At 40.6% G+C, this 13,349-nt stretch overlaps 1 protein-coding gene across 1 annotated transcript in view; it reads right to left on the bottom strand.

The window, feature by feature from the left end:
* LOC134024835 (pleckstrin homology domain-containing family G member 3) overlaps positions 1 to 12,258 on the bottom strand; it is a 42,796-nt gene extending 30,538 nt beyond the window's left edge. Inside the window, exons 1-2 of the mRNA XM_062467549.1 lie at positions 11,895 to 12,258; positions 3,400 to 3,467 (exon numbers count right to left, since the gene is read on the bottom strand). Of these exons, the coding sequence (XP_062323533.1) occupies positions 3,400 to 3,448 (49 nt within the window). The 5' untranslated portion in view covers positions 3,449 to 3,467; positions 11,895 to 12,258. The remainder of the gene's footprint in view (positions 1 to 3,399; positions 3,468 to 11,894) is intronic.
* Positions 12,259 to 13,349: the final 1,091 nt, after the last annotated feature.

The raw sequence follows: 13,349 nt of genomic DNA on the forward strand, positions 1-13,349 counted from the left end.
AACAGAATATGGAACTTACTTTTGCCCCTTCTGAGGCGTTTTCCCATTTTTGACTTCAGCACTTGCACTACATCATTCTAAGCATCTCTCAGTACTTTCCATTGCATCGGAGCAGTAGCTCATTAGCTCAATTTCAGTGGAAATTGCACGTCTGGCAGAATGTCACCAAAACACTCTAGGTAAAAAGGTGCTGATCTTTTAATCTCTTTCCAAATCTGCTGAGAAAACATTATGCAGTAGACATTTTAAACCTGTAGACAATTTCGATCCTAAGCTCTTGACGTTTATGAAACCTATGAAACACTTAGTGTTTAAAGGAGAAGCTTTGCATCTGTACACCTATAACACATTTGGACTTTGGATGCCTGTGTTTGTACGCCAAATCAACAGGGAAAAATATTTTCTTTTTAATTAAAGGAGAAATGAGACTGGTACTTTGGGACTATAAAACATGATGCAATCTGTCAATCTCGAACTCCAAGCATTTGTGCGTTTGGTGTTTTGTGAACGTGTTAAAACTGCAAGCAAAACAGTAGTCTACAGGTGAGAGCTATTTAGAAAGATGTATACTGTTATTTCACTCATAACCATGTCTGCTAAAGTAGGTGTATCATTTTCAACCTTTTCCATCCTTGAGCTTCTGCTTGTTCATCTTCTCCCTAAAATGTTTATTAGTGATATGACACGTATCGATCAATGGCTCTGACATTTGGCTAGGGCCTAAAGGCCCAAGATATTTGGACGGTTATAGAAGTCCGATAAAAGCATAAGGAGTAGACAGGATATTTTGGCAGTCTGAAGAATCTCCTGTGGAAGTAAACAACTCCAGCATCATACAGCATTGCTTTAGATGCATAAAAGCAACTAAAGAAGATCCAAACCAGAGGAGCCATACAGCCTTTGCAATGCAGATGGGTTTAAAATATGGGTCTTCTCAAAAAATGTGCTCTTTGTTTAATGCTAGATGCTAGATGATGGCAAGGAGTTAACAAAAAATACATTTAACCACAGACATACAGTATTTTCAGTACTGGATATCAGTAATTCAATTAATTTAAGATGAGAACTGAGTTTGTGTTTTGAGCAACCTAATACTGTGCAAAATTCACTACCAAGTTTTTCAGCAGATTCTGCAGCCAATATCAAAATATGATGTTATGACCTTTATTGAAAGTAGTAAGTCTTCAAGTAAAATCAAATATGGCATATGACATACCTAGACACTGTTCAGAGTTTCCCCTAGGTTTACAGCTTATGGGGGGGGGGGGGGGGGGGCAGCGGGGCGACCATGTAGAGACAGAAATTACATCCCGTCGTGTAAATAAGATAAAGAACATAAGGGCATTTAGTTTGTTGAATAAAAGAGCAAGCTATAGACCTGTTTTATAGGAAAGGTAACCTTAAATGACTTATTTTGTGATCTGGCGCTATATATATATTTTTTTTTACAAAATTAACTTGACCTTCCAGGGGGGGGGCGGGGAGCCCCCCTAATATAATGGTAGGGGAAACACTGCTGTTTAAACATGATAGACATTTCCACCATTACTAAACTCAGAATTGGGGTGACGATTGTGAACGCAGTGTTTGGACAACCTGAACCAACCTGCTTTGAAAGAGGCAAATCTGGAGAGGAACGAAACAGTGCACCATCACTATGTTCAGACACACTAAAGAAACTGACAGCCAGGAGGAAAGGCATAATGAGGTCAGGTGATAAAACATGAGAACCAGGTAAAACATTTGCCACATCTGTTAAAACATTTTTCACCAAACTTTTAAAACATGGGATTGGCTGCCACACAGGATTACCATTCAGCAGCTAATGGCCTGTCTCGACCCAGGAAACACAAAATCACGTCTCAAACTTTAAGCCAATGAGGTAACAACTGTTACAATAAAGTACATTCAATCCTTGTGAGGCAAAAATCTCTATGCCATTACAATGTTTAAATCTAACCAAGTTTTTATAGAACAGGGTTCGAAGCAAGAAAGGGCACCATTGTACGTGAATCAGACTCTGGAAAAGGATTTATGTGACTAATGATTGAGCTGGTTCCCTACACTACCACACAGCACCAGCAAGAGAGAAGAATAGAGCTACACAGTGCACAGACACCACACAATCTACAACAATCGAGGCACTGTTATACCCAACCCGTCCTAAGGATGCTTGCCAAATTCATGCAGGCATGTACCATATGACCATTATGGGCTTGTGAGCGGCAATGTCTGCCAAGGTAGACATTACCCAGAAATCTCTTCAGACTCAGGTGTCTCGACAGACATTTAGTGAGGTCATCAAATTCCATGATGTTGCCACAAGGAGAACTACACCTCTGCTATAGCAGCCACATTTTTGAAGTGTTATTCTTCAAAGGTTATGGAGAATAATTTCTCTGTGGACAAGCATGCATTGTAGTCATTCCTTCTCATGTGGACAGGAAAATATGAGATCCAGCTGCACTTTTGGCAATCATTGTTTCTCTATGACCCCTCCGCAGACAGACTAACAACCTTTCTGGGAGTTTTTCCTTGTCTTCCTTGAGGGTTTAGGTTGGTTGAGGGACAGTTCTATGGGCGTATGTGAAGCCCTCTGTGACATGCTTGCGTGTAAAAAGGGCTATACAAATAAATTTGATTTGATTTGATTCAGGCAGATGGCATCTCCCTCTCCTACTGAAGGTCAAGTTTTGACAGTAGGTATTTAATCTGGTTCAACACTTTTCTTTTAGGAGAACAAAAATGAAGAGGATACATTTAGCAGACTAGCTACAGTCCTATTAACTTCACCATTAGTCTGTGTGGAAGGTGCTGCCAGGTTTGAAATCCTGGAGTGTTTCTGCCTCTCAGAGAGAGATGAAAAAGATTACAACCAACATGGTGAGAAAATAAATGAGAAGCCAGTCTTCCACAATTCAATTTCACACTACAGTTATATGCTACAATGGTCATTCCCGGAACTCACTGGATTCCTCAGAACTGAATGTTTCATCCAGTCAAGCACAGGAGTCGAACACAGCAGAAGACATAGACAAAGCCTCACTCAGACAGATGTTAATGGACAAATGTCGAGTTTAAATGAAGATTCTGTGCTATTCCACAATGGCTTTCTGTAAACCAAACAGAACACTTGCTGCCAGTACACGTGCCATGAGAATATCATTGAAAAGCAACCTTGTATGGTTTCTGAATGGATCAAGTAAAGTCAGACTGAATTTCTAATGTGTAACTTGGTCTGTTTATAGCTGGGTATTAGAAAGCTTGACAAGCACGTTTGTTCTGATCCAGTTTAAAAGAGATCCGTTGGATAGTCTTTTCACGCAGTGAAATACAGTGAACTTCAAGCCGGGTTAGCTTGCTATAGACTTTGTATGGGTAATATGTTATTTGTCTTACCTTCACCCATTGGGACTTCATAAGACGTGTTGTGAGATCCCTCGGGCATGGCACTGGGGCCTCAGGAACTGCAAACACAAAGTGGCAACATGAGGACAGACTCATCTCACCAACTGTCATGAGTCAACAAGTAGTTGACCATCATTTTCCTACGGTGCACTGCTGAGTTTAACTGCTGACTGGACTCTTGACATCCCATTAATTCATCACTGCACCACTCCAGGAAGTACAGTACCGTGTAATACGCCATTTGCCCTAAAAGAGGAAGTCTAGAACGGCTTACTGGGGTCATTAAGTGTGGGAAAGTCTGCAGTCAACATAACCTTGTAATTTGAAATAAAACTGAACCATTTTTACAGGCCTTGGTGTTATCATAGCTGCCTGAAGCCTGGGAACATGCATGGAGAACATTTGTCTGAGGTAACATCATGTTTGTGCAGCTGGTCATTTTTTTCCCCACATACAAAAAAGGTGTATCTAGACTGATTTATTGAGTATATTATTTAATTTGTATGAACAGAGCTTAGAAATATTTCTCAGTCATGATTATAAAGCATGCAGGTGCTTTAGGCAAACCAACTTCACAGACGAAAATGCTGACAAGCCTACAACCACTTAACAAAGGCTTTTCCAAAAAGTGTTGTCATTTTTGTTTTTCTTATAGACTACTGCAAACAACCACACTCGTAATTTATAAAGTAAACATTAAAAGAGAGTCGAAGAAATGTTCATGGTAATTTAGACAGGTATTCAGTTCAGAATCGATCAACCAGGGACACCTCAGTGGAGTACCACATGGTGAGGCCTTATTGTAGTGGCCTGGGTTTGAAACCAGCCCAGGCCTTTCTCTGCATGTCTTACCCTCTCTCACCTGTCTCTGATACTTTCACTGTCCAATAAAGCATGAAAATGCAGAATATTTATCTCAAATAAATAATTGACCAACCATAAAATTGAATGAAGACTGCTGCCAGATTGGTTTAAGTACAATAATAAAAGGACTTTCATCATCCCTCAATGAGTTCATAGCAACAGTTTGGTCTCAAACCAGTCTCTCCGATGTATTTGGACTGAATGTCCACTGAACTATTCCCAAAAAAGGCGCAAGTAGTAGGAGAGCCAATCCAGCTCACATCAAGAGTTGTTAAGCTGTTGCTTCTTACCACAAACATGCTTTCCAAAAAAAAAAAAAAAAAAGTTATTTCCCTCCACATCCTATTCTGGTGTGACTGCCCACTGTGGACTTTCTGCTTTGATATTGCCCATGGCCCTTCCAGTGCTGGTCGAAAATGGCGCCTCCAGTCCAGGGTTGCACTCACACATAAGCAGAACACTTGGCAAATATGGATTTTCCACGCTCAAACAGCCTCCGCTATTATGTTAGTCTTCAACTTTATTTTCCACAGGGGTAGAAGAGGAAGGAATTTGGGGCACTGACACTCTGCTTTATTTCCGAATGTCATCAGACAACTCCCTTTTCTCTCTTCCCAGTCATTAGAAGGTTAAGGGCAGAATAAATTGACGTAGTCGAGGCCTCAATGAGCTCAGAGCACAATTGCCCTGGTCTGAGGTAGGTCTACAATCTGCAGGCTAATAACCTGTAAGCTGGCCAAGTTCATAGAAGTGAGTACTAGGCAGGTTTACTTTCATGTAAAACTACATCGCCAGCACTTTATACTTGCAAGGGCAAAGTTAAACAGCACATAGATAACATTTTGCAACACGGACAAGACATCGGTCTTTCTAAAAGCTCTGATAAACATTTTAACTGACTTTCACACTATTGTGGGAGGACACAACTGTAATTGCGACTGCAGCCAGCAGATGTCCTACTACCACATATTTCATGTTGAATTATCAGGATGACTTCACAGACTGCTGTAAAACAAAAGATCAGAAAAGATAAAAAAAAAGAAAATACTAGTATTGTATGAAGTATTTCTCAGTTGAGGTCTATGCCAGACTTTAGGAACATGAATTGAACCACAGCAGAATATGCAGTCTTGGTACTAAACATGAAAGAAGGAATGTTGCTTGACAGAAAGTCTTAGGGAACGTTATCTGGTATTTACTGTATCATACATAGACATCAGACCGAACATGATGACGGTTGTGTACCATAAAATGTTGTCTTAGTTCTAATAATATCTAAGATCTGCATCCAGACATGACAAAGCCGACAGTCATCTACAGTGAATTTAGATCTTCAGAACAGTATATCGTACATTATGAAATTGTTTTAGTCATACAAAAGATATGTTCTGGCAGCCATAAAAGTTGACTGCTACTGGTAGACATCTTGTGCCTGAAATCAAACCAAAAATCCCAAACCACCATGCACTACAACATTAGAAGATATGTCCACCTGTTCATTTTCTGCAGGGATATATTGAAAATGGTGAGCTTTGCTTGTTAAAGCTGTCATCATTTCTATGATTACTATCTTAGATGGATCACATTTCAAGCCACCAAAATGTTACTACCAAACATCATTATGAAACATATCCAGTCCGTACACTTCCACTACTCTCAATGCCCTTTCAATTTCATTTTAAGTGAACATAACACTGGTAGGGGATTTTCCGGAAAGTTAACAGTACAAAGTTCGAAATTGATTTTGAGATAGCATTTCCTATTGCATTCATGATGGCATATGGTTAAATATGATATCCACCCAAACACAAACAACAGGCGGAGCAAATCCCACTGGTCCATCACATTTTTTTTGCTGACTTCTTGTCTGGCGCGATCACAGGACTGTGTGTGTGTGTGTGTGTGTGTGTGTGTGTTGGGGGTGGAGGATTGGGGGATCAAGACTATTGCGTATTCATGTTCCTTGCAGGGTCAACATGTGTTTCATAAGATAGGGTGCCCACTGAGGGAGAAGGTTTTTTTTGCATGGGTTTCTATGTGTCATGACATACAGTACATTACACATATTCTCGCCTCTCTCTTCAAAGACTTACTTTGAACTTACAAATCACTCCACGGTGTACTAGCTTCCTCTCTTTCAGATCGTCTTACACCTCATCTCCCGATAGGAACTTGATCTCAAAACGCTGGATATTTGGTTTCCAAAATCAGGAAGATGACAGCAGGCCCAGGTCTGCACCTCCTGCATCACCAGTCAGTGACATTGCTTGTAAAAACAGGTAGACAAGTCAAACTTGATTTGATACAGAATATTGATGCCACCGTGACGTCCGCAACAACTACAGACAGGCAAAATCTGGATGACATACTGCAAATCCAGAACCATTCTGTGACAGCAGAGCTCTACAGACCTTCAAACTTGTTCTTGGTGGAGGCGGGACAGGAGGTGAGGGCAAATTGACACAGCTGGACAACCACAATAAACAAACAATCCCTCCCCCTGCCTCGGTCTCGCGTCACATGACACGGGAGCGCAAAGACACAAGAGGAACCATTCTGAAGGTCCACGGCGCAGCTTGCTAATTGATTTCTGTGCCTCACAAACATTCACCCACAATAAACAAAGACAGACAAAAGGCCTGTGGTAGTCAATGCCGACGCTTGCGCTTCAGGGTGGCATTTTTAGAACTAGCCTGAATGTAAAGCAAATGTTGTTTTTTTTGTAACAACTCATACAGTACAGATGGTTTGCATGTGGTCATCCCTTTTCTGGGATGTAACACATTACTGGATTGTGTTTTAATGACACCTGTTAGCCTAGACTTGATGTAAAAAAAAAATTAAGGAGTGACGTCTGAGCTCAATGCAAGGCCTGTGTATCTGGGCCGGGCTTCAGCCTTAATCGAAGGCTTTTAAATGGATACATGTTGTCAGTGAAGGCAGTAATGGCATTAGACCAAGACCACGGCTGAAGGAGTTTCATGTCAACAACCCTTCACCCGTGCAGTACAGCACATCAGCATCGGAGTTCATGCTTACCTGAAGAGGAGACCTCAAGACTCTACTTATGCAGACTTGGGATATCAAGCATTAGATGGCTGATGTAACTGGAAACCCCCTACTTAGAAACACAAAGACGAGCAGTGTCTGGCTTAGTTTTGGTCAATTTGATAATTTGTACTGTAAACACTACGGTTTGAGCAATGCAAAATGATCCAAATGAACAAAAAAAAAAAAACACACTTTCAATGCATAAGGGACACTACCATTGTTCTAAGGAACTGTCACAAATCATCCATGATGGAAGACATTTACATTAAGTCATTTAGCAGACACTCTTATCCAGAGCGACTTACAGTAAGTACAGGGACATTCTCCCTGAGGCAAGTAGGGTGAAGTGCCTTGCCCAAGGACACAACGTCATCTGGAACGGCCGGGAATCGAACTGGCAACCTTCTGATTACTAGCCCGCTTCCCTAACCGCTCAGCCACCTGACTAAGACATATTGAAAGTAATTCACACAATCCTGGTGGTCTCCAATTAGCCATTTTTTTGTAACTCCCAAGTGACTATGCATAATTGAGACTTCCAGTCAAGCCTTTCAGCTAGGATCCAGTAAAAGGGCACTTTTCTTCCTCGTCACTCTCTGTGATCTTATCACATTGCATTACAGAAAGCTTATCTGAACAGTGGGATCCCCCAAAGTCTTGAGAATGCTATAAATACGTCCAAGTACTCAATCCGCCCCCTCAGTCTATAAGTTTGTTTTCCTGTAACAGAGGAAATGCTCATGCCCGTGTCTGCACCTGTAGTCTCCAAGGGTGATATAAGTGGTCACTGAATTGGTCTCAGAGGCTGGTCGTTTGACAGGCTATATTTGGCCTGAAGTGGAGGTTTTAATTGTGTGATGTAGGCTAGTTCCTCTTCAGTCATGACGTCGATACATAGATGCAGTACACAATGATATAAAAATATTTATCCACTACTGTCCACCTGAGCACTCTTCATATTCTGTTCATAAGTAATTTTCTGGGGGGGTTTTGTGTGCTCAAATCCTAACCCATCCTGTTGCTACATACAGGACTTTTCAGGCTGTTCCGGAATTAACAATTTACTCAGGATTTTTACAGGAGAAACATGTCATGACTATAAAATCGAACGAATCACTAGTGAAAAACACATTTTTTCAGCCTGGATGAGCTCATCCCTTCTGGCAAGTCAGTTGAGATTGTGAAACCTACATTTGTTCAAAATGAGTATCATTTTGCATTTCCTTTTGATGCATCAAGCTGATAATTCTTGTTTCAATGTTGGAAACTACATATTCATAGTGGTCCAATGTTCTCTGTGTAATAAATGACTACAACAAAGGGAGATGGCACAACTAATTTCCACACCTTACATTTTAAGGCTGACTCACTGGACCCAGGTTGGGCTGTTTGTTCTTGTACATTGCCAGGACATGACACATTATGCACCAAATATTTAACAGTGTTGCTATAATTAAAGGAGTGTAAAAATAAATCCCCCTCATTTCTAAACCTCCAATTTTCAGGGTATGAGCAAATACCTGTTTTACAGTTCAAATGATGTCATAAAGAAGACTTCTACCCAAGTAAACATAGTTGGTCATGCAGTCAGCTGTATCATACAGATCATGACTTACTGAACTAGCTAAACGTACTGCACAACAGCACTCATTAAACAGATAAATCGAATCAACTACACACTCTGGGGAGCACTCGAATAGCTCCCGGAACACTCAGTCTCATGTGGCTCTCTTTAAAAACGACTGGTTTCTTATTCCTGGTCCTGGTTGTTACAGAAGACACCTGCTTTCCTCCTTGTCTTAAAGAGGGGGAATCCAAAGTCCTTATCCATAAATGAGCCACAGAGGCACAACTCCTTCTCCCCCAAACAATCCTTTCCAGGGAGGGTGAGGCATTTTGGAACACAGAGCGTTGGTATTTTATACTGTGAGCTTTGAGAATTCCTTTGACTTGCCGATCCAATGGATGAAACTTTGTACTGCATAAAATTAATACAACTTAGATTAATGTATATTTATTAGTTGATCCTTGATTCATTTTTTGGGATATTCTAAACATTCCATCCATAGTTCATATGCTGAAAACTAAGCTGAAACTAATAAACAGTGACAGACTGTAGTAAAAAAGAGAATTCCTGGCATTTGTACGGGGCTTTGCCAATGTGCCTAGTGGAGCACTTCAAAGACCCTCTCCTTCCACACATTAAGTATGCTTCCTATGGCAACACCACTGACCAACCCTTTTCCAGAGAGCATACCCCATGGTACATGTTTTTGGTTTATATCTACTAAGAACCTTAACAGCCATGTACATTAACGATTATGAAATAAAGATGTACTATGAGATGGAACATAAGTAAAGTATGATGTTTATGCTCCATGTCACAGGCGCAATAGTTTTGTTGACAATAGCCACATATGGTCTGAGAGTAATGTCAGCCATGGCTGTTTGGTGAAGATTAGACAGTATATCATCATGGGTATTATATTACGTTTATCAGTCAACCATCTGTCAGGTTGCTGGTCAAATCAAACATCACCTATTGACTCACTTCTTGACTGAGCATTAAGTTTCAAACAAAAGGATCATAGATCCCGGTTCAGTTACACTTTTTCTTCACAAATGTAATCCTGACTAATGAACCAATTCCAATGACAGAATGAAGAACAGAATGACATCATGCAGTGTGGCAAAGCTGCATGCTGGAAGGTCAGGAGGAAATCCAGACACAACCAGCACCAAGTCTCACTTGCAGTTCCTCATTGTGTACACTAAACAACTTCCCAAATCTTTGTCCCACAAAATAGATTATTTCCTCTAAGTTATCCATTATCTGTATGGGATTGAGTCATGGCAATACTTCTTGAACATCCCTCGTGTGATGTGAGCCACACGCCAGTACTGGTCATCCCAGAGAAACTGGGTGTATCTGCCATACAAGCCTTCACCCTGCTTTAGCCCTTTCACACGAGAACCATTGTTCTAGACTATCCAAACTTTCCATCACTCATTAACGTTTGGACAATGCCAGTCCCTGCCTTACAGCGAAGCCAAAGCAAATGAGCTTCCCTTCCCATTGCCCACATAATACCATTTGCAATTTCGATCAATGGCTTAGTGTAGGAAAAAGAGTATGGGTTGAGAGAAGGCCACCCTCAGTGACTCTTCTACTCTTTCGATGCATTATTCTCTGGGATAGGCTGCTTATGGAAGGAAATCTCTGCCGATAAGGAGAGATGCGACTGCCGTAGTGCATCGTCCTCGGGTTTCTCATGAGTTGACGGGGTAGAGAGTGACAGTCCAGCCGTAGACTGTCTTTATTTAGGATCACAGTTTGACTAGGACATTCCTTGTGATTTAGGTCATAGATGGAGTACAGCTTGCAACTCCTTAACATACAATGTCTTTTCTGAAATCTACTAAAGGTTTTTTCCAAATCTTTCCAGCATTCCCCATTTACTGATTGGTGAGAACACACTGTGGTAATCCTGTCTGGACACTTATCTCTGGTACATCCAACGTCAACAAACTGAACCATGCCAAGTTATCACTATTACCCAAGAGACTGATAAAGTTTCTGTTGAAACAGGCTGTAGTGCTTCTTGATCCACCACAAATTCCAAACATGCAGCTTAGCTATGCAAACTATTTACCTGAATAGTACAAGCCTACACCAGTTACCAAGTTCCAAAAAATGACAGGAAGGTCACACTTTGGTCATTTGTTGTTCAATAATCATGAGAAACGTTGTTGTTTTCAAACACGGAATGGACATGTCAACAATCATAAAATCATCCAACAGATTTTTAGTCATGTTTTTTGGAACATGCATCCTCTTTTAAGTGAATAGCAGTGGTGTAAAGATGGGTTTCTGAAGCTGTGGGTTTAGGAGGCAAGCCCATGTCTGAGCTAACATTGCATTTACCCCAAAGGCATTAGTAATAATATAAGGCTATAAAGTCACAAACTGCCAGGTTGACTACATGACTCACATGCTCTACTTCCAAGCAACAATGTGTTAGATAACTCATTCCTTGGGGTAAACTGAGGCTAAGCAACAGTTTGAAATCTGAAATAATACTAGTAGCCAGCTCAGTACATTATGAAATCATCATCTGAATATGAGATGAAGACAGACTGAAGGAGAAATTCACTTGAGCAGGCTTAAAGAAAGGATACTTGTCCGCTATGACACAAACTCAAAAACATATTCGTCCTGAAAGTCTGTCATGAAAGCAGCTTCTGTCTGTTTATAGGCTCAGCGAAGCATATTTGCTGCCTGAGTATATTTACAATCAGGGGTCAGGTTAACCCACATCAGATCAAACAATTTTGCAATCTTAATGTAGGAGGTATAGTTTAAAACGGTAAATAAAGTTTTACATTTGAGACGAACCCACATTGTCCGACATTAGCCTGCAAATGTTGAAAAAAAAAGTTGTTCTTTTTCTCAAACAGACAAAAGCTAGGTAAACGGCAATTTAAAGAAATAACAAATAATCGGCTATAACGGTAAAGATGCAAATCCTTTCGTAATGTTTGAAACTTAAGAGAACCATGTTGTTACTTACCGCGGGATGAAAGTTTCTAAAACCGCACTGAGAACGCCACAAGAACTGCAGTTACATTCGTGAGCTCCGCTGTTTTAAAAGAAAGTTCCAAGCTGACAGGTAATTTCCCTCTGATTAGTTGGTTGACAGCGTCTATAGCACGACTGTGCAATCTTCGTTTGTTCAATGCATTCACCGGCCGAAAATCGCCGCCCCTTTGCGCGTGCGTCGCTTGGATAATAATGAATAAATAAAAAGTCCTATATTTAAGATATTAATGAATAAAACACATCATACAACATGTTAAATCCAATTGCGTCACTACTAATATAGCCTACTTTAAAAACTAAGTGCGTCGCACGGCTTGAAGAACCATCAGGAAGTCTAACATGACGCAGATGCGGTGGAGCATTTTTCAAACTAGTTGTCTTCCCTGCATTGAACGTAGCCTGCTCCAATTCCCCACCCCTCCCAATCGCAAAATGTACCGCGGTATATACACACACACGCACACCAAATACCCACACACAGAGATAGAGAGAGAGAGAGAGAGAGAGAGAGAGAGAGAGAGAGAGAAAGAGAGAGAGAGAGAGAGAGAAAGAGAGAGAGAGAGCAAAAGAGATAGAGAGGTACTCAGATATATAGGTACTCAGAACATAGATTACATCTATGATAAGATCAAATATAATAAACCTCCTAAATGTATTAAAAAATATACAAATTATTTGTATATTAAAGTGTCAGTTTGTCTATTATCACACCTACAAGCAATGACTGTTCTGACCAGTCATTGCAAGAGCCTCCCAGTATTATCTGACTAGAGGCAAAAAAGCAAGTAAGACAGCCTTATGATAAACAAAAGGTGACAATTTGTCTTGTGTTCCTACACTCCTCCATCTAACTTTCTCTCACTCCTAGAGGTGTGGGTCTCTCAACTCCATTTACAATAGACACACCCTAAATCATGTCAGGACAAAAGCATTCCCAACAAGCCTACACAGCACCTACAAACAGGTTGAGGGCCATGGCCTGTTTTCCAGGGACTGAAGAAGAATGTCAGTCATATCTCTGAGTCAGATCCCTGTTCATTCTCATCCTTTTAGAACATTGTAAATCATAAACATTGTACATTGAGGGGGAAATGGATAGGACCCGATACTGAATGTCACCATATTCATAATCCTAAGTGTTTACTTCCTTTTTCAGCTGATTTTTTTTTTAGCTTCAGGTGGAATTGGCCCTTAAGCATGATACCATGATCGGGTTACCATGCCAAAACCCTTGTAATTGGTTGAAACCACAAAACATGTAGATTACCTATATACATATACTACCCATTGTGTACATAGACAGACGGTGTGCTGCAATGGAAACTTATATGGTACAGTACACTGATGCTCCCTACTGGTCATCAGTGCACTGAAGCAATGCATACAGGATACAGCCCATCATCCCATATGGTTCAGTACACTACAC

This window comes from Osmerus eperlanus, chromosome 8 (assembly GCF_963692335.1).
Source record: "Osmerus eperlanus chromosome 8, fOsmEpe2.1, whole genome shotgun sequence".
In the NCBI taxonomy this organism is placed as follows: Eukaryota; Metazoa; Chordata; class Actinopteri; order Osmeriformes; family Osmeridae; genus Osmerus; species Osmerus eperlanus.